The sequence below is a fragment of the Ostrea edulis genome, chromosome 3, assembly GCF_947568905.1.
Source record: "Ostrea edulis chromosome 3, xbOstEdul1.1, whole genome shotgun sequence".
Lineage (NCBI taxonomy): Eukaryota > Metazoa > Mollusca > Bivalvia > Ostreida > Ostreidae > Ostrea > Ostrea edulis.
In genome coordinates, this window is record NC_079166.1 from 86,536,351 (window position 1) to 86,558,370 (window position 22,020).

At 34.4% G+C, this 22,020-nt stretch overlaps 2 protein-coding genes across 4 annotated transcripts in view; both read left to right on the plus strand.

The window, feature by feature from the left end:
* The window catches only part of LOC125675780 (uncharacterized), a 113,941-nt gene extending 92,080 nt beyond the window's left edge, over positions 1-21,861 (plus strand). The window contains exons 5-10 of one of the 3 annotated variants that reach the window (XM_056159302.1): positions 1,842-2,000; positions 6,448-6,960; positions 12,077-12,330; positions 12,599-12,826; positions 13,401-13,540; positions 18,485-21,861. In XM_056159302.1, the coding sequence (XP_056015277.1) occupies positions 1,842-2,000; positions 6,448-6,960; positions 12,077-12,183 (779 nt within the window). In that variant the 3' untranslated portion in view covers positions 12,184-12,330; positions 12,599-12,826; positions 13,401-13,540; positions 18,485-21,861. Of the gene's footprint in view, positions 1-1,841; positions 2,001-2,250; positions 3,070-6,447; positions 6,961-12,076; positions 12,827-13,400; positions 13,541-18,484 lie in introns of those variants that run through there. The other 2 variants (XM_056159303.1, XM_056159304.1) reach the window with 2 other exon arrangements.
* On the plus strand, positions 12,649-19,687 carry LOC125674574 (probable serine/threonine-protein kinase pats1). Its single transcript, XM_056161046.1, has 3 exons — positions 12,649-12,826; positions 13,401-13,540; positions 18,485-19,687. The coding sequence occupies exons 1-3, from the start codon at positions 12,649-12,651 to the stop codon at positions 19,685-19,687; spliced, it is 1,521 nt and encodes a 506-aa protein (XP_056017021.1).
* Positions 21,862-22,020: the final 159 nt, after the last annotated feature.

Consider the following 22,020-nt stretch of genomic DNA (forward strand, 5'->3'; position numbering starts at 1 on the left):
TATTCTTTTAAAATCCGCATTTAATAGAGTACAATGCATATTTTTTATCTCCACACATGTATCAAAGATAAGTAAACATTGTATGATCTAAATACAGTATATTGTTACATATATATTATGTGTTGTTGTGGCTCTGATTATGGTGAATGACAAAACATGTAATTGTTTTACACTGCCGAGAAGGCGTTTGCCACAGGGTACCTATCCCGCCCATTGTATGTTAATGCATCTTCATTAACCCCTGTTAGATTGTGGGTCAATTACATGTATTCCAAATAACCGCGCAAGTAAATTTTGAAGCCATGCATATACACCTGTGTACATTGCAAACGTCTTTATTCATTTAATTCTTCTGGAAAATGTTCACAAACAGCGATATAGCGTTTAAAGTAGTCTGGTGATGTCGACACTACAAAATGTATTGCTTGAATATACATAAATCATATTTTATTTTTACTTTGTTGTGAAATAAACACAACAAGGAAAAAATCCGCATTTTCCCTAATAAATCATTTAGCTTTCACTGTGCATTCACCGTACGTTCACTGTTTGCTAACCGTTCAATAACCGTTTCGCGTTCTGTGTCACCGTTCAGCATTCGCTAACCGTTCACCGAACTGCGTTCACATATCATCCACTCACCGTTCGCACAGAGTACACTTACCATTCATCGTGCGTTGAAGGTTCACTCACCGAGGAAGCGGAAAGGTAAAACATTTCAGGGACTGTATATCACTGTTTACCAGAAAACGTTAAACTTCCATGCACTTGACAACTTTCTAATCAACTAAGGATTTTGTTTGCCAAGAACTGGTGGATTGGGGATGCAGATTTCGATTCCTACACATTGTCCAGCCAAAATAGCCTCAAAAATGCCTAAATCGGGATATATATTTTTCTTTTATTATACAATCTAACATTTACAAGAATGAATCATCACTGCTACGGTCCTGATCGCCATACACACGGACCCCTTTGTAGCACTGCATCTAAAAATCGAGTGAACAATTATAAAATGTGACGCGAAACAACATTTAGATAAACACTATGTGAGGCATGCATGGTCATTTTAAGGTTGATAATTATCCTACCTTTTTAGAAAAGTATGTGGGTACAAACCGTTCAGCATCCCCTACTATAATCATTTTATTCCGAGCAAGTCAAAGAGTTTCAGGATCTGTCATTTCATACTTAAAGAGTTAGCTTCTGTGCTTTTGAGCGTAATTTTGCAGGAGGCTACAACTAAGTACTTACTGGTTCAATACTAACCCCATTGGTGCAAACATATTACACATCAAATATTGAACCCTATCCAATTAAAATTTTTAGTGTCAAATCAATTTTGAAAAGGTTTGGCAGGAGCTGTATTTAGCGGCGGAAGGATTTATTATTCAAAAAGTTCTAAATCTGCATGGCATTACAGTTTCTGTTTCAGCCAATATATCTCATATTCGTGTATTTCAGTTTTATAACTTATGATATATAAGTAGTTGAGACCTGGAACAGGTTCAAATGTTCTAATTTATTAATTAGATTGATATCTTTTTTCAAACAGAACACCGGTTCTTTAAAAAAATTAAATCATTGATAAAGGAATTCATCTCTCAAGAAAGATGTTTTTTTTTCATAAAGGGACAATTGAAATATTATTGAAAGCCGTGATATTTTCGATTTCGTAATTTATCGTCATTGACTTTATAAACAACATTTCGAATCCTTCAATAAAGCATCACATTTACAGGTGAATGTACATTAATCAATTATTGTTCTCGTCCGATGAAGGCGAACATAATGATTAAAATAGAGAATATATGTGATTTTATTAGTTTGATTCTATATAGATGACATCCCCTTTGACCTATGCATACAGAGTAGGGGTTTACGGAACCGGTTTGTGGAGTATGTACACAAAAAAAGAGAGGAACAGAGAGACAACCTACAATCCTTGAAGTATATGTATTCTGCTTTTCTTTTCCACAAAGATGGATGCAAATCAGCAGGTGTGTGTTGTTTACTTATTCTCTTTTATTGTTCCTCTTTTACGTTTGCATCTATGAATCGGCCAACATACATGTCGTATAAAGATAGATTCATTGATAAAAGTTAAATTGACAAAGATGGGTCTATGAATTTTGGTAAAGCTTCGAAAGGTAAATTGAAAGTCTAAATCTATTCCTACGTTTTTACGTATTTGTACATGTATTATCTATTTCAAGAATTTGTTATCCTGATTATCATTGTCATTACTAGATAAAAATAGTCAAATTTTGGGACACCTTGTGCCTTCAGGACGAAACAACTTTTAAATAATAACGGCAGCTTAATAAATGAAATACATGGGGAAAACTCAAACCTAGGCACTAAATCGAAACTACAAAACGCTCCGAATAACCTCAAATATCACATGGAGCAACAACATTCTGATTGAACTGAATACCGCAATGGTAGCAACAGTAGTACTGACGTCCGTTGCGTTAATCGTGGAATACTTTGAAGAAAGACTTCATCTAGAAGTATTATCTGTATGAGGAGAAGGGGATGGTAATAAAAAAAACCGCAATGGAAAAAATCTGTGGTTGGCTGTTTTATCTTATTGTGCATGAGTATATCAACAAGTGACTGAATGAGTTGCAATGTTCTTGTGCTTTAACAACTTTACGTCAATATTCAAAGTTGGTTGAGGAGAAAAAAAAATAAGTGTGAACCGAAGTGATGGCTTAAAAAATATGAGACATATTGTTATGTTTTTGCGGTTTCAGCTCACTTGATGACAGAAAAAAATGAACCTAAATGGTAATTGCTAATTTCCGTTGAACAATATCAGAATGGATGACATCAAGATACATTCAAGATCATTACATCGATAAGTTCACGGTCTTTCGCATATGTGTTCCATATACACATGAATATTCCATGGCATACATTTGAATCATTAGTTTGCTGATATTTACATAGCACGGTTATGTAGATGGTTTTACATGTCCAATCCTCACTTGGTGTATGCTCATAGTGTAATCAGTTTTCTCTCATATTGATCAGACACAAATTAAACTGCAACAGTATATTTCGCATTTCTTTGAATCTTAGTAGCTGTATGGTTTATTTTATGTATAAATGAAACTTACCTAAATGATGTGGCATGCTTATTTCAATTATGACATCACATTGTTTCATGAAATTTATCACGGTAAATGTTTTTTATGATGTGCTTTTAAGTATCCGAGTGCATCACTGTCACAGGGTTATTCGTCCAAATTCATTAATACAGGTAATTCTTTGACCAGTGAAGTCAACAAAAATATATGTGTTTCAGTTTTATGAACAATTCAAGCCAATTAAGCTGTTCAGTTTGTTTACATCAGCGATGTGTTTTATGAATATCCCTGAAAATTACGTAAAATAACATATGGGAAATGTTTCATGTTTTTTTTTGCATTCTACAAACAGTTCAAATATAAAAGAAAAAAACTTGAAAGATACATTTTTTTAAAACTAGTTTACACAGGAAAAATTCACAATCGGGTTTTATTGTGCGGTGTCTTTAACAATTTACAATTTCACTGATCGCATTTAAATAATAGACCGTGTTATCGGCTACTTATGACTTAACGTCGGTGTCACTACACGTAAAGCTTCTAATGTGTTAAAGCTTTAACATTTAAACATTGTAGAAGGTTAGTGTATGACAAAATGGCGTCATGTTTTGGCGAATTGTCAGCATTAACAATTCTTATAAATTGTACCATTCATTAAGATACCAGCATGAAGAAGGTCAATATAGTTTAGCACTGAGTATTTATTTAAACACAGTGATTAAATCCCAATAAACATTGGGTGAGGAATAATGTACAGGCACATTGTACTCTATACAGACCTGCAGGGAAAAGGTATATATAATGAGCAGTCATCAATCCCATAATTCCTACCAAATACAAACTTAGGAGTTGTGCAAACAAAGATCCCAGAACACACCAGAGGTGGGGGTAAGCATCAACTGCTAACTGGCCAAACCAACAGTGAGCCTTAAATCTTGATCAGGTAAACTGAATAATCCTAGTGTAAATCGGTATGTAAATAATAACATAATAATCGGTATATATGCAAGGTGAAGATAACGAACAGTGATCAATCTCATAAATCCTACAAGCAATACAAAATAGATAGTTGGGCAAACACGGACCCCTGGACACACCAGAGGTGGGATCAGGTGCCTAGGAGGAGTAAGCATCACCTGTTGACCGGTCATACCCGCCGTGAGCCCCATATCTGAAACGCGTTAGACACAATTTGGCATAGTTGCAGATTGCATTTGTAAATTGGATCTTTATAATAACCACAGCATTTTGCACGATACTGACTTTCAATGACGTTGAAAGACCTGTAACAGTAACTGATTTTCCATGAGCCCATCTTGATTTAAAGAATTAATTATATATCTACGCAGAATATTTTCTTGTGTATCAAGACAATTTAGAAACATGAACACCATATGCGAGTGATAATGGAATGTTGCTACATAAATCTGGCATGGTACTGGTGAATAACGGGGCGTCATCCACTTCATCATAAAGTTTTGTTGTTTGTTTGCCGTTAATGTTTTATTCAACAAAATATCCAAGTATGAACACAAGGAGGAAGACTATGTGGAGTCCGCTATTTCAAATTCACTGAGATATGTCGAATATACATAAGGGTGAAAATGAATACGCCGTAGATCTATTTAATTGTCAAGTTGAAAGTAATAGCAAGCTATCCTTTTTTCTACGGGGTCAAATACTTTCTGACGTGTTTCATGCTAATTTTAGGGCCGTTATTTATGCACTGGTCTTAGCTGCAAGTTAACACGTTTGCCTGATCGGGATATGGGGGTGTGGCGGGTTGGCAGGGGATGCTTGTTCTCCCTGTGTTCCTCGCCCCGCCTCTAGTGTGTCTTGGGGTCAGTGTTTACTCAACTCTTGACTATGATTTTATATTCATTATAGGAGTAGTGAGATTGATCACTGATCGTTATTTCTACTCTTCATGTAAACGATTTTGATTATGTTATGTCTTAATTAAAAAACAAATTAGTTGAAAAAGGAAAACAATTCGAGCCAACAGGAATTCCGACAGACTGTTGGAAGACGATATCATCAAAATATTTCATTTTGATTTCCTTCATTCGTTAAGTTTTGTGAGTTTAAATTTACTACAAGTTCCTACAATTTTCATAATCCACATATCATTTATGCAGGTTCGCATATATTGTGTCACAATATATTTGAAATTTCTCCTTTACATCAATTAATATTTTGGTGAGGAGGAAAGATAGGGTTTAGTAGCACATATACTGGATCAATCAATGAATCTCTACAAGGGGGATCTAAGTGTCCGAATCCAGTAGGTACGGTGACATATTTTCATCCGTCACTTTGACTGGGGTATTGATTGTATTTAAAGCTGAAGCATGATTTGATGAAGTTTGTCTTTCGAGATCTTGGGGTATAAGTAGGTTGATCAAATGTGGAATTAATACCAAGTTCGTTGGAATTAGTTGTAACAATGATCCTTACAAAGACGATGTTGTCACACGCTTTGTCAGTTGGAACCAAAACATATTCCTCTTGTAACCTATCTAATAGTTCTGTCAATTCTGGTTTGATAAACGCAGAAGGACAGACGGTATTCACATTTTGTTTTCATATTTAATACGTCTTATACGTGATTGTGATATTCATTTTACACTTTTTATCCATTCTGTAAAGGTATCACGATATCTACTCATTGATATCAAGACAACAGCAATGCGATATCAATTCAACAATCAAAACCTATGCTATAAGTGATTCCCATCAATATGAATTTATTATTAGTTAATTGACATACGTATTATACACACATACTTTACCGAAATAATCTTTCATTGAAAATCATTAACAATGAAAACAACAATATTATCTCATTTACACCTCTATGGGAGGACAATTCCCTCACATAATTACAAGAGGATGCTTACTCCTCTTAAACACCTGATCCCACCTATGGTCTATCCAGGGGTCCATGTTTGTTCAACTTTTTATTTTGTATTCCTTATAGCGAATATCAGATTGATCACTGTTTGATATATTTACCTGTACATGGTACAGCTAAGCCAATGGACTGGTAAGCATATATTGATGACCCTGTAATGGAAGGTGAATATAACTCCCACAAGGAACACAAGTTAAAGTGTTCGACAAACACGGACCCCGGTCATACCATAGGTAGGATCAGGTGTCTGGGAGAAGTTCGCATTTATGACAGTATGTACTTGTACTTGTATAATATTGGTGTAAATAAAGATCTGATATGTATTTTTGTCAATAATTACTCAACTGAAAGGAATTCTAAATATATATTAATAAAACATAACACGGTTGCAAGCTGTTATAGATAAACAAAATATGCATGTATTCATTTTCATTTCAGAATGCATAAAGGAGAGCAATTGGCCAATCCTGCTGACAATTTTAACATCAAAAGGGTATAGAATAAAACGTCCAAGTAAAACTGACATCAAACCAGTACCACAGGTCGTGAGAAAGTATTTGAGAATTACCGATATCGAATACAACGATTCATTGAAGCGAATTAAATCAAATAATTCTGTTTTCAAAATCACTGGAAAATATATCGAGTTTGCCTCATCTGGAATAAAACAGGCAGTAATGTCAAAATTTGTTGAAAGCTGCCTGAAATCTGATAAGGACCTTCTGACGTACATTGAAACGTCTTCAACCGACTCGCTAATGGAGTACTGCAGGCTTTGGAATTATAGGAGGGATGAGGGGGAAGCATGTCTGTTCATCCCCGAAAAAATCAAGGATGAGTACATCCAACGTTTAAAGGAGGACGCTGTTATCCATGTGATGGTGGAGGAAAGAAAAGACAGTGACGGCAGACAGACATACAGAGACACAAGGGATATGATATCAAAGCTACGTGAGTATATCACAATAGGAAAATAGCATTACACTATTTATGAGATATGTATGTGTAAGGAACGGAGTTAATCAGACAAAACGTTTAAAGTTTAAATTCTAGTTCTTCTAAGTTTATCAACAAGTAAGTTCAAAAAGTTAAATTATATTAATATATTTCGTCATTGAGAGTGTCATTGATGTGGACGTGTCATTTCTGTGGATGGAAACCAGAAAGAACCCAAGCTACCAAGTGGAAAATCACAATGTCTTCTTACAAGATCCGCCAAATCTTAAGTTGCAATATATTGCCAATCTTCATATTCGGGCATACTTTAGAATATATATCAATTTCTCACAATCAACAGCAAAAATAAATAACAGGATTTCAAAAATATCACAATTTGTTTACAGAAAACATATCAATGGGGAATGCTAACTTAGAGTAATCAAAGTCCACACGCGACGATAAGCCTTTGTATAGTGCTGTTGTGTACAGTTTCAATTACGGTAGTATCCATTCAAATTGAACAGGGTGCTTATTGCTAAAATTTATATACTGAATTCAAATTTTAGAGGTGTCCATATCTCATAGAGTGTTGATGCACAGGTATTGGATAACCTTTATTTTGATGAACAAGGGAAGATAAAGTACAGTGGTCATTCTCATAAATCCTCCACAGATTTCAAAATTTAGAGAAAGGCAAACTGGGAGCTCCGACCCCAGGAATCAGGAACCATCCTAAGCTTCAATCAAAATCTGATCATTGCGATGAAATGACTGAGAAGTCAGTCTTTCCAAAATAAAACTGTTATTCAATATTGTTTCGTAAAAAGTCTAGTGTCTGCAATTTAAGAGTTTCCGTTAAGAAGTGATGAATATATTACTGGAAACTTAAGTCTTTGTTACTAGATACCGAGAAATGGATATACTAGACGTGGTGTCAGATTTCTAGGACTAGTTACCCCTTGACCGAACACACCTGTCGTGAACTATATATCTGGACCTGTTAAACGTAGTAATCTGTAGTAAAATCAGGATGAAGCAGCAGCTTAACGATTGTTATGAAACAGGTCCAAATACATTCAACCCAGCGATAGCTTGCATTTGCAAATTTTATTATTATAATGAGCATAGAAAGTTGTGAAGTGTTGACTTTAACTGAGCTTTTTAAACCCCTGTAACAGCAACTTTTTATTAGTAACCTGTATTAGAAATGTATTATACACGGAGCTGACCACGCTTATCGAATCAATTGAGATATATATATACGATGTGAAGATAATTCTGATATAGTGATACACAAATATGGAATGTTGAAAATGGGGAAGCTGAAATTAACCCGTTTTTTATGAAGTTGTGTTGTTAGCATCCCATTGGCATTCATCAATAAAATATCAATATATGAAACAGATATGGAATAATCTGTGATGTTAATCATTTTAGTTCACTATGATATATCGATTCGAAATATATATGAGAATAAAACATATCCGATATATAAAGGTGTTTGAAAAGTCGTTTAAAATCGGCATTTCGAAAATTATTTTGTAGTTTTAACGATCCAATGTGCCCGTACAACCCGTTATTGAGCCCTATGCTGTCTGGCGTCTTTCATACCAATGGTTAGACAATTCTTTACCAAACGTTCGACAGAGTTCTTTTGCATATCAACTAAATTCTTCCTGTTAGGCATTATGGGAAAGCGATTCGTTAGGCCGCATATACTGTGTGACGTCACTGTAGAATGACGAAAAAAACATAACCTCAAACGTAAACAGTTAAAACAAGAACGTAAACTTTGTTACTTTACATTATAATTTGAACATAGTCTCCCTACTTTTTACTGATCTTTTCATCTTTTTATGTTTAAATCAAAATCCATACTGCTATATTAATGTTCTTAATGTCAATATTTTCAAGCTTTAAGGTCGACCTATACTCGACCTTAAATGAACTCAATCATGAAAAAGTGCCTTTATAAGATATATATGCATTCCAGTAATAGATAAACATTGAAACATATATATGTTAACATGCTAATTTCATTGCAATTGCTTCTCAAAAGTAAGTACCTCATCCACATATAATCAGCATTAATGAAAATGTATTCCTCCTTCTTATTTTTCTTAATAATTATTTCTTTTTCCCCAAAACAAATGGGCTGTAATAAGCAACATAGAATATATACCCATTATTTAATGATATGTAATCATTCATTTTAATAGATTTCAATAACTATTTTCATAATGTACACTTTCTGAGCCCAAACATGTTAAAAGAAATACTGTTAAAAATGCCATCCGATGTCAATAGTGCCCCCCCCCCCCATTTTTATGGACTAAACCTTGAATAAATTGTTTCTAATTTACAGATTATTATCTGAGAAAAAGGATTTGCGTAAGAAAATCATATGTTGACGTATCATTTTAAAAGCTATAAGCTCTATAACAAGTACACCCCCCCCCCAAAAAAAATCTTGAATTATGCATTATCATATTTTTCATACGACATGTGAAATTTGATTATATTTACAACCTTGGATAATAATTTGAACTATGTTAAACTATAAGTATTATAGATACATGTGGTTTGTAATTAGATTTTACATTTTATCTGAAACAAATTATTCTAGAAGAGGGTATTCACAATGGGAATGTAAAACGAAAGTAACAAACTGAATTTTGATAGTGTTGTTTATAATATGATTAATGCATGTGTGTAATGCGTGTTATATCTTTTGTCATGAAATAATTTGCATGTACATAGATTGGGTATACGTACATGTACACCACTTACGCCGATCTATGTAGATGTAATTTCAATAAGCAACTTCATGTGTAATCGCGTTATACAGATACCGCCCCAATAATTTTGAAAGAAATAAGAGGGAATGAGGAAAACATGACAAAATTATGACGGTCGGTGAAATAAAACAAATTATTTGCAGCCGTTCTTTGAAGCTTGCGTCAATATCTGCAACATTGTAGCAGCGAACACAACTACGATATTTGTGGTCACTGGAGCAGCGAAGTGTGAACTTTTATTTTTACACAAGCTTACCATGTATTTGTTCATGATAATTTGGATTCAACAACTGCGTAGTTTTGAATTAGCAATTATTACGCTCGAGAATTTTTACTCATATAGAGACGTCACCATTGCCGGTGAAGAGCTGCAAATCTTAGGCCTATGGTCGACGCCGACAGTCTTTGAGTAGGGATTTTTAGCGTGACACACCTGCTGTGACACGGAGCCTGTTTTGTGGTCTCATCCGAAGGACCGTCCCATTTAGTCGCCTATTGCGACAAGCATGGGGTACTGATAACCTATTTTAACCCGGATCCTCACAAAAGAAATAATATTATCATTATGATGCTGGTGGAAATATGAATTGGTCCCCTTTCCCAGCTGTCTCTCCAACTTTCTGATGCCCGCGTAATTCCATATGTTGAACATGGATCATTGTAAAACTTTTACATACATGAATAGTCATTGTATCTCACGGACGCCCCCATCCGCCAAAATGTTGTCTGTTCTCCAACCGATTTTTTTCTAAAGCTTGAATCAACTTTAGCCCCCTTTCTTTTTTTTATGTACAAAATTTGACCACAGCTGATAAGAACGCCTTGGAAGGAATCAATATCAGGCAATCATATCGCCATGTAAAAATCAAACCGATATCTTTAAAATACTACATTTCGGAAAACGGACGCGTGGTTCCGCATTTACATTTGATTGTGACGTAGGTCGTGTATAGGTCTACTTTAACTACAAACTACCTTTTTAGTGTTATTTACCCGCGTGATAATCGCTGACTCACAATACACAAATATGTATATTGTACTTCGTCAGATAGTAGAGGTCTAAATGAGGTAACGCAATGAGGTATCGACGACGAATTTAAATTCTTTACAAGCTGATTAGACTAGTGATTACCCCATTTACCTTCTCAAGATTCGGTCAGTGTGAGAAGTCAGCATGTTTTTAATCCCCCTAGGTACATCATACCACTTCTTGTATATCCAGAGGTCCGTGTTTGCCCAACTAATAGTTTTGTATTTCTTATATGAAATTGATCACAGTTCGTAATTTTCACCTTTTCATCTAAATGTCGAGTTGAAATCACGGCATATTTTCGGACCCGCTTAAACATTGTTCTTAAACAAAACCCATTTTCTAGTTTCTTCTTTATGTCGCCTGTAAATAGATAAAAATGAAATATGGATCTCAAACACATGTTACACACACCAATCCGTTAAAGGTTCTCAACATACAATTCCACACTTGTGATTATATATTTAAATTCAGGTCAGTTAATCTGATCCTTCAAGAGAGTTTATCAACCATTGAGTTAACTGTATTGCGTATTTCTATTAAATACTACGAACCGACCTACAAGGAATGATTGTATTTAGTTCAACTGTCTTTTGACAACTCTCCAAAATTCAATTATTGGCATACTTCCCATGAAAAGGTAAAAATATCGTACAGTTGAAGAAGCAAATGTCTATTATATCAGAAAGTCGACTCTTTAATTTGAGGGATGATCGTGTAAAGTGTTAATAAGTAATACGTTTTTATGATGTTGTTTTGAGAAACGTTTTGTAATTTTAAATCTACTTGAAGTTCTTTAGAGGTCATTTTACATCCACAGTTCATTAACACCACTTCTGGCATATGTTGTGGCACAATAAATTTGATTTGTTTTCCATTCATATCTCTTAATAATTTCATTAGTTGCAAAAATATGTGATTAATTGAATAATATATTACATGTATATTTTTGAGGTTGTCATATGTCACTGAATGAACAATGTTTTCCAGAGTTTCCAAACAACGGAAACATATACAAACTTCCATTTAGCAAAGTTTACACTGCGATGTAATTCAATACTAAGCTTCGTTTCTTAACTGAGGAAGTAATTATGTTCTTGATTTTCAGCAAATTATAATTGGGGTATCTAGGTCTTTCTTTCACTGCAAAAAAGTAACCCATTTTTTCATCCTTTTAAGCTAAAAATATGGAAGCACAATCAATTCCCCACTTAACACATTCATTCAATGACGTACCATTGAAAGTAACATTTATGAATTGATATGTATAAATGTGTAGTTGTGAATTTGTTTTGATTAGTAAACATTCCACTGGAAGTGATGTCTTGGGGCATAGATGAAAGACGGCGATACATAACACGTATTGCACAAGAGGGAAAAAGAAAATGTATCGTGCTAGATGTATGATTGTCGGGTGTACCGGTGCAGGAAAGACAACTCTTCTTAAAAAGCTTCAGAGGACAGATACAACAGCTAAACACCAGCCTACAGAGACAACTTCAGGCCTAGAGATTCATGAACATTTGTTTCAAATTCTATCCGATAAACTAGACGGTATCCCTTCATTTTCTTTGTCCCTTTATTTCAATAAAATCAAGTACGTGATTGTTTAATGAAAGGCGAAGATAACGAACAGTGAACAGTATATACATATATATTTTATATATCACTTTCTAATTAAACAAAATTCGCGTCATCTCATAGATTTCCACTTATTTTTGTATAATTTCCCTTGAAAATCATTTCAAAATTTTATTGATTTCATTGGTTCTACCTTGATTAAGTTTCCTTCAATAATATGTATGAGTTTGTGCTTAATAAGATCATAAACACAAGTCACCTGGTCTCCATAGTGACAAACAGCTGATAAGCATGACAGATTTTGCTGGACAAGTGGCGTACTATGCCTGTCATCAGGTTTACCTGTCAAGGAGAGCGTTTTATCTACTAGTTGTTGATATGTCCAAAGACCAGAATGATAAAGCTCATGAACACAACACGGAACGTCATGATCCAGTAGGGTCTTTGTTTCATCACTGGACATACAAAGGTAAATTGAAAAATACACAGGTACATTCCATTAATATTATATCTTTACACTCCCCCTGATTTGTCATGATATATGTTACTCTAAAGATAACAAGCAGTGACCAATCCCGTAACTCCTATGAGGTATACAACATTAAGTGTTTGCAAACACGGGCCCTGGATACACAAGAAGCATGATTAGGTTGTTAAGGTGAATAGCATCCCCTATTTACCGGGCACACTCGTCGTGCGTTATATATCATAATTAGGTACACGGACTAATCCATACAGCTAGTAAAGTTTATAAGGGTGAAGATAACGAAAAATGATATCCAGGTAAGAAAGACTGAATCAGCAATATAATTCCTCATCGTTAAGATAACGATCAGTGATCAATCTTATAACTCCTATAAGCAATACAAAATTGAGAGTTGAGCAAACACGGGTCCCTGGGAATACCACAGATAGGATCAGGTGCCTAGGAGTAAACATATGCATCCCCAGCCGATTGGTCACATCCTCCGTGAGTCATATATATTGATCAGCTTAACGGAGTTATATGTAGTATGCTAAACATGCATTCTTTTTTTCTACAGACTATTTCACGTTCTGGCTCCAGTGTATACAGACCTACCGTGATGATGGAAACAGGCGAACTCTTGGCAAACAAACAGAGACAGTTGATGGTCGACACCCAGTGATTCTTGTTGCGTCACATAAGGATAAAGCCAAACCGGTAAATGAATTTAAAAATATTATATCATTTTTTAAGTAAGATTACAGTATAAAAGGCGAAAAAAGTTATCAATATCATAACTCTATAATGTAAAACTTATATGGTACCAATTTTGATGCACCAGATGCCCATTTCGACAAATAATGTCTCTTCAGTGATGCTCAACCGAAATGTTTGAAATCCGAAATAACAATGTTTTAGAGCTATTATAGCCAAAAACAGCGTGCAAAAAAGTGGAGTCAAATTCGTCTAAGAATAAGAGCTATGCATGAGGGATATAATCCTTAATTTTGAAATGGAATTTCTAAATTTTATAACAGCAATTAAATATACATCCGTATTTTCAATACAAAATAGCGAGTTGTGCAAACACGGAGCCCTGGATATATTAGACCAGGTACCTGGGAGGAATAATCAAAATCTGGTACACAGGTAGACAGGAAGTATTACGCAAGATCAAGGTCACACTGCATAGAAAATTAACAAAGTCTCAATAACAGAGAAAATCGTGCATTTTATTACAGTACATGTACATGTAACAATGAGATGTATATCTTCCAACGAATGAAATGATAGGCAAAATGAAGGCAATCAACTATTAAGTATTTTCGCAAGTAAATTCATCAATTTATCAAATATTGCCGTAATCGGAATGTCTACTGCTTATATCTATGCAATTTGTATTATATTTCTAAATTTCCAAGATTCACTGAAATCAAATATTTTAATTAATGAAAAAGACATAGATTTGCAATGAAGATATTTGCTTTCTAAAAAATAAAAGAGCATGTAAAAAGAAAGTGTTCAATGATGATGAGAGAGAAATGTTCTAATATTGATATGATGTTTCGGATATTGTTTGCATAGAGGCAATGCCATTTCCAATTGACAATTTCTTACCAGACACGTCCATTTCAAAGCTCAGACCCATGGGTAGACAGGAAGTAGTGCAATCTGTGTGAAACACGTCAGACAGCATTGCCCCAATGATAGGTTGTATTGGCAAAAAAGATCCTTATAATGACCGAATAATTAGCGAAATGCTGAATTTAAACGGGTAATTTACTGGTTCGATACCAGCTAACTGGATAGATGCATTGTATATCAGATGGTCAGGAAACACAAAACTTTTTTCATTGTATAGGATATATATATATATATATATATGTGTGTGTGTGTGTGTGTGTGTGTGTGTGTGTGTGTGTGTGTGTGTGTGTGTGTGTGTGTGTTATCTAGTATTTTCTAAACCCTAGCTTTCTAATAAAAAAATATTCGTACATATTGACTTTCAGCTCACCTGAGCTCAAAGCTCAAGTGAATTTTTCTGATCAAAATTTGTTCTTTTTCTGTTGGTGTTGTTGTCGTACCCTTCTCAAATGTTCATCTTCTGTAGAACCACTGAGCCAATTTCAACCAAACTTGGCACAAAACATCCATGGGTGTGGTGAATTCAAGTTTGTTCAAATGAAGGATCGGGCCTTCTTCAAAGGGTTAGGGCTAAAAAATCACAAAAATGTAAAAATAGGGTGGGGTCATTTAAAATAATTCTTTTCAAGAACCACTTGACCAAAAAGCTGACATTTACATCCAAAGTTCCTGACACAGTGGATATTCAAGTGTATTAACAGCATGATCCCCGGGGGTATGCTGGGGTCACAGCGGTATATCAAAGATTTACATGCAAATATATAAAGAAAATATTTAAATATCTTCTTCTCAAGAACCACTGCGCCAATTTTAATCAAACTTAGAAGAATTCTTGTTTGGGTAAAGGAAATTAAAGTTTGTGAAAAGGAAGGGTCATGTCCCCTTCAAAGGGGAAATAATTACAAAAATGCAAAAGTAGGATGGGCTCATTTAAAATTTTCTCAAGAACAACTGGACCAGGGAAGCTGAAATTTATATGAACTCTTTCCGACATAGGAGAGATTCGTGTTTGCTAAAATCATGATCCCCGAGGTCAAGGTTTGGCCACAAAAGATCAAAGTTTTACATGCGAATACAGGGATAATCCTTTAAATATATTCTCAAGAACCACCTGGCCATAAGATTTGAGATTTAAGTGAAAGGTTCCGATAAAGAGTAGATTCAAATATTTAGATCATGGCCCCCGAGGTTAAGATTGGACCACGTAATGGGATCAAAGTTTTACATTATGATAAGTAGGAAAACCATCTTTTCCAGAACCACTGGGACCAATTTCAATCAAACATGATGCAAATGAAATGTATCTGAATGTTTTCTGATAGTGTGGAGATTCATATGCGTAAACATCATGACCATTTAGGATCATGACCATTTAGGTAGGTTGGGGCCACAATAGGCTAACTAAACTCTACATATGAACGTACTATCAACTTTTAAAATACAAATAATTTACTCCTCCACGGTTTAAACGTGGCTTTAGCGAAGCTCCGCTGTGGAAAATCGCAATGGGGTAATACAGAAGGGATTAACTTTTTGTGAAGAGAACGCGGTAAATAAGGGATCCGTGTTGGTTTCATTTCAAACTTAAAGATTATCTCCCTCACTCATAGCTCTTATCCCTAGATGAATTTGACTCCACTTTTTGGCACACTGTTTTCCCCATGATAGCTCTAAAATTCCATTGTTCTTTCGGATTTTAAACATTTGGGTTAAGCATCACTGAACAGACATTATTTGTCAAAATGCGCATTTGGTACATCAAAAATTGGTATCGTATAAGTTTTATAAGTTTTACATTATGACCCTTGGGTCGAGGCCTCTGCAGGTGAACTGGTGAACCCCGAGGGTCTCTACAGCGCAGTGGTTTAGTATTTCGTTAATAGGTTGATAATACGGATATATATTTAATTGCTGTTATAACATTTAGAAATTCATTTCAAAATTAAGGATTATCTTCCTCACGCATAGCTCTTATCCTTAGACGAATTTGACTCCATTTTTGGCACACTGTTTTTCCTTATGATAACTCTAAAACTGCATTGTTATTTCGGATTTCAAAGATTTTGTTTGTCGAAATGCGCATCTTGTGCATCAAAATTGGTACCGTATAAGTTTTACATTGAAAGGTTCTTATCAATTGGTGTTTGAACAATGATGTATTAACACAAATAGCTGATAAATATTCTTGAATTTGAAAAGTGATAATAAATACAACAAGATAAATAGACAATTTAAATTTTAGAGATATCTTTTAAAACGTGTATATATATATATATATATATATATATATATATATATATATATATATATATTGGAAGTAACTTCTACAACATTTTCCATAAATACACCGTAATGGAAAACAGCGTGAGGTATTTACATGCCCGACTCTCTATTTTGTATTGTTTATTGGAGTTCTGAGATTGATCATTATTTTCACCTTTCATGTACAAATAGAAAAATCCTGTACAGACAAATCGTCACAATCAGGCCTGCATGTTTTCACGTAAAACCTTTGCGATAAGAAAATAGTAAGGAAGCATACATTGGGGAGAATGTCATTATCAGGAGTGAATCTTTATGATTTCTAATGTATGGTGACTAAAAGATCTCAAATCAATCTGAAAATGCTTTGCTATCCATCATACATGTAAAGTATTGACCTGTTAGATAAAAATATTCTCTGTTATCTTTAAAAAGATTATCAGAATCACTTTATTGCAAATGAAGAAATATATTAAGATAATGTAGGATAACAATTGTATTAGTTTGATCTGTGACAAACTTGGCAATGTAATAGAAAATGGTCTCCGCTGGCAATGTCTCAACAACATGACGATATATATCATATATAAATGAGGTTTTGAGAAAAATTTTAAAATCTCGATTTAGGGTGGTATATCTGACCAAATATTGACTCATACAATTTCTGTCTGACAGCAATTGAAGACTATTTTCAATTTTTGTGGTGACGTATTATTTGATATTGATGGCGGTGATTTTTTTCCAAAGACATATAGTGATTGAGATGAATGGATGATAATAAAATTGGGCTCTCGCATGAATGTATTGCATTCAATTAGAATTTCTAGTGTTATTTTGATGATATACTCTGTTTTAAATTAAGTCGCATGGGTATTTGGGGGGGGGGGGGTGGGGTGGAAAATGTAATGATGTGTCCAATTCTTTATCTTCTCCTACGTTCAGCAATATTTTCTCATCATGCTATTAATACAATAGAATGATTGATTGAACATTGTTTAACATATCGGCCCTCTCGTTAATATTTCACTTATGTGGAGACGTCAGCATTGTCGATCAATGGCTGAAAAATGTAGGTCTATGCTCGGCGCTTATGGTCTTTGAGCAGGGAGGGGTCTTTATCGTGCCACAAATGCTGTGACATGGGTCCTCAGTTTTTGTTGTCTCAACCGAATGCCAGCCCCATTTAGTCAACGTTTTACGACAAGCAAGTGGGTACTGAGGACATATTCTAACCCGGGTCCACACTATGTTACCGCTGTTACAAACAGTTTGTAGCTGAATACTATCATTTAGTCATTTATAAATTATGAAATGTGATATCAACATAACCAAATACAGGCCTAAACATGCAAAGTAGATTATTTGCAATGCTTCTCTGTGTAGAATATACTTAACCTTAAGTAACATTCTGAGTTTGGAATATCCTTCCGAAAAAAAATTATATACAAATTACAGGCTAAATTGTTTAGTTTGTGGAATTCAACTTCCCGTACTTGAATATCGTCAGAAATGAACGAAGGATGTAACGGCTGCTTGAATTTACTGTATAAGCTAACATCATGCTTTATTTCGATCGAGTTTTACTAACCATTTATTGGTCCATTTATTAATATTCATGACGTTACTATTTATCTGAATGCTTGGAAAATATGGATTATCTACTACGATGTGAAAAGTCGTCAACTCGTAATGTTATTACACTTTTGATATCTTTATAAATCGAAACATGAAGGTATTTGTGTTTCTCTTTTACAGAACACGTTCCCTACATTTGCATTCTTTGAAGAATTGAAGAGCTCTTTACCACGAAATCAAATTCTTCAGCATCTTCTTTCACCTGACAGATACTATGAAGTTGAATGCCCATCAGGTCCATTATTTGATAAACAAGAAAAAATGATTGAAAAAGTAAGAGAGTGTGTTGTTCAAAATGTCCAAGGCTTATATCACTGGGGCGAGGAAATACCCATATCGTGGGCGAAATTTGAAGATATCCTTAAGAACAGAAAGGAAGAAAGAGTTTTGGAGAGATCGACTTTGAAGGGACTAGAAGAATTACGCATGTTATCCAAATCAGATATCGATGATATGCTTCAATTTTTTCATGAAATCGGACAAATCATCTATTTTGCGGATGAGAAACTGAGAGATGTGATTGTAATTGATGTCCAATGGTTTGTTGATGGATTCAAGAATATTATCACAGACCCAAAACATCTTGCACATGAAACCGATGAAGATGAAATAAAAAGAGGAAGAATTTCAATGTTGATATTGAAGAGAATATGGAAGAAAGAAACTGAAAAACCATATATTCCACATATGAATTCTATTCTACCCTACATGGAAAAGCTAGGTTTAATGGTTGAAATGAAAACAAAGAAAGGTCAGAATACTGAGGACAAAAAGTTCTACATCCCAAGTATGAATAGAGTAGACATGCCTTCTGAGGCGGTAGACACAATCAACGCTGGGCAAAAGACGTCAATCCTCATATTCCATTTCAAGACGTACCTACCGCATTTCTTCTTCTTCCGCTTGGTGGTTCGTTGTTTTAAAGAATGGGATGTTCTTAGGGAAACAATGTTTTACAAAAATGTCACCTTTTACAAGAAGAAAGATCATTGCATCGCCATTACTGTTAACAAAACATCAATCCAATTACAAGTCTTCACACGAAGTCGGGAAATAAACCTCTCCAGCAAGCGCGTCATGAAAATCAGGAAAACAACGGAAAATAACATCTGGGAAATAACAAAAACTTTCCACAAACAAGTTAAATTTGACAGAGGGTATTCTTGCAAAAGTATCAAGATCGGGGATGAAGACCAAGGCGACTTTTTTCTGCAAAGCGAAATTTTACCGGTAAAAAAAGAAACTCCAAATGTGCAATGCCCTCTGCATGTAGAAATCAATCAAACTCACGAGATTGACACGTACAAGCTGCTCCGATTCTAGAATAGCGAAGTAATGTAATTCAAACACAAAAAATACGGAAGCAAGTGGTGAAATTTCATAAACAGATAATGTGGACTGTCTATATGAACATCAGTATTTCTGCCTCATCAAAACTGACAGTTCTGATTCCTCGGTGTTTGCAAACGAAAAACTATTCCGAAGTGACGATGAGTACAGTGTTAAGATTTTTTCAGCATTCTTGGAAAAGCCGTCTGCATGCGTACTATGCTGGAAATCAGTATTCGCTTCAAGCATGTTTATGATGAAAATATTACTACACCATTCCAATTTCTAATTATGATTATGGAACACATTAACTATATTGAAAATATATATAATTATGATTATTTTTGTGATATACATTGTATATCGATTTTGATAAAGATTTTACATATCTAAGCATAATTTATCAAATCTGGGATGTTATTCCCCTTTTTACTAAAACATGTCACTGAATTGTAGATATTTATTTCTAGGAAAGTGCATAAATATAATCGACATTTTCTTTAATCGTCATTGTAAGCTACGGTGTGCATATGTCATGTCTACGCAAAGATGAAGATAACGAACATTAATCAGTTTCATATATTTTATAAAAAATACAAAATTAGGAGTAACGCAAGCCGAACCCCCGCAAACAGACAAGAAGAGACCGGGTGTCTTGGAGGCGTAACACCATGTACATACTGAATTTAGAACATATTTCTCCTTTTATACGTGTTTTGGGGATCGATATTTGCCCTATTCTGAATGTGTTTAAATTTCATAGCATTCATGAGACTGTTCACTGTTTGTTTCACTTTTGACTTATTCACTGCTTACTATCCTTTCTTTTACATATATCTATGCTTGTCATTTTTATTTTCTTATTTCAAAATGTATTTTGAAAGATCAAATTGAATTTTCGTCAAAGATAACTTTTACGAGAACTTATCGAACTCTTTACTACTATGTTAGAACATCGGAAAAGGAAATTCAATATTCGGTCATCTAATCGATATATTTAGATTTATTCTAACTTGCATCACGACTGATTTCTTAATGAAAATAAAATTCAGTTCATGGTTGGTTGTGACGTTTTGAATTCCTATACTCTGGACCTATTCACGATGTTTGGTATGTAATTTGCTAGTATACATATAGTGTTCAAATCATTTTCTGGTTTCGTCACAAAGAATATATGTTCAAGAGTTTTCCTATATATCCCTATACAAAAATGTGACCCTGTTTTATGGACCTATCCCGCCACCGGGGAACTTTCGTTAAACATATTAAGTTTACATTAATTGCGGATGCTTATGAATAACTCATTTTCCACTTTGCCCTGTTGTTCTTGAGAAGACCATTTTTTAATGAATCTATCACATTTTCATTATTCCGTAGTAATCTTATTCATATATTAATTTAATTCAACTTTGGTGCATTTGACTGATATTTGTTTTGCAAACCAATGTGGCATCTTCGCATGAGCCAACTTTCGTAGGCGAGTGGTGTGATTCACTCGTCGCCTGTCTGTTCCTTTTGCAACTGCGTTTCAAAATCACAGATTGTATGTTTTACAATTGACAATATTCCATGAATTACTTGACATTATCACCCGATAATTGAAACTACAAAGGATATTCGTTTCTAGGTTACATGATTGGTCGCCATCTTCACGTTTCCATGTATATAATTATAATTGCTGGTTGTATTTTAGCCGAGTACATGTACATACAAGCTTCTGTGTCTGCATTCGACGTATTGGCATCAAGCATTTTCGTCAGTAAAATACTTATCTATTTAGAAAATTATCATTGTACATCTTTTTATGAATACAATTTGACATTGGTCCACATACATGCTTTTGATTCTGCATTTTGTAATGGTACTCACTGGGTTCCTGCACCAGTTATGTCAAAATTAATATACCTATCAATTAGTCCAAAATATGTTTTACAGTAAAAAAGAAAGAAAACCAAATTAAGAGGTTTTGGTAAAAAAAGAAGAAGAAGGGAGTGTTCAGTATGAGAGCATTGGGGCGTTGAAAGGGAAATACTAAGCTGATGTAGATACCACTATCGAAGTATGTTGAATCTGTGGACGCCTTGATTATCATGGAAACATAGATTTGTTCTTTTTGATTTATTATCGCTTAATAAATATCGTCGCTTAATAAAATTGCCACAAAATTGTTTTTGTTGTTATGTATTCAATAGCACGAAGGACGGATAAACTCATTTTAGAAAAAGTAAAAAGGATCTAACTTGTTATAACGAGTTTGCATACTATGATAATGAATTAGTATTTCATTATGAGCTAGTATCTTAAGATAACGAGTAAGCACCTTGACA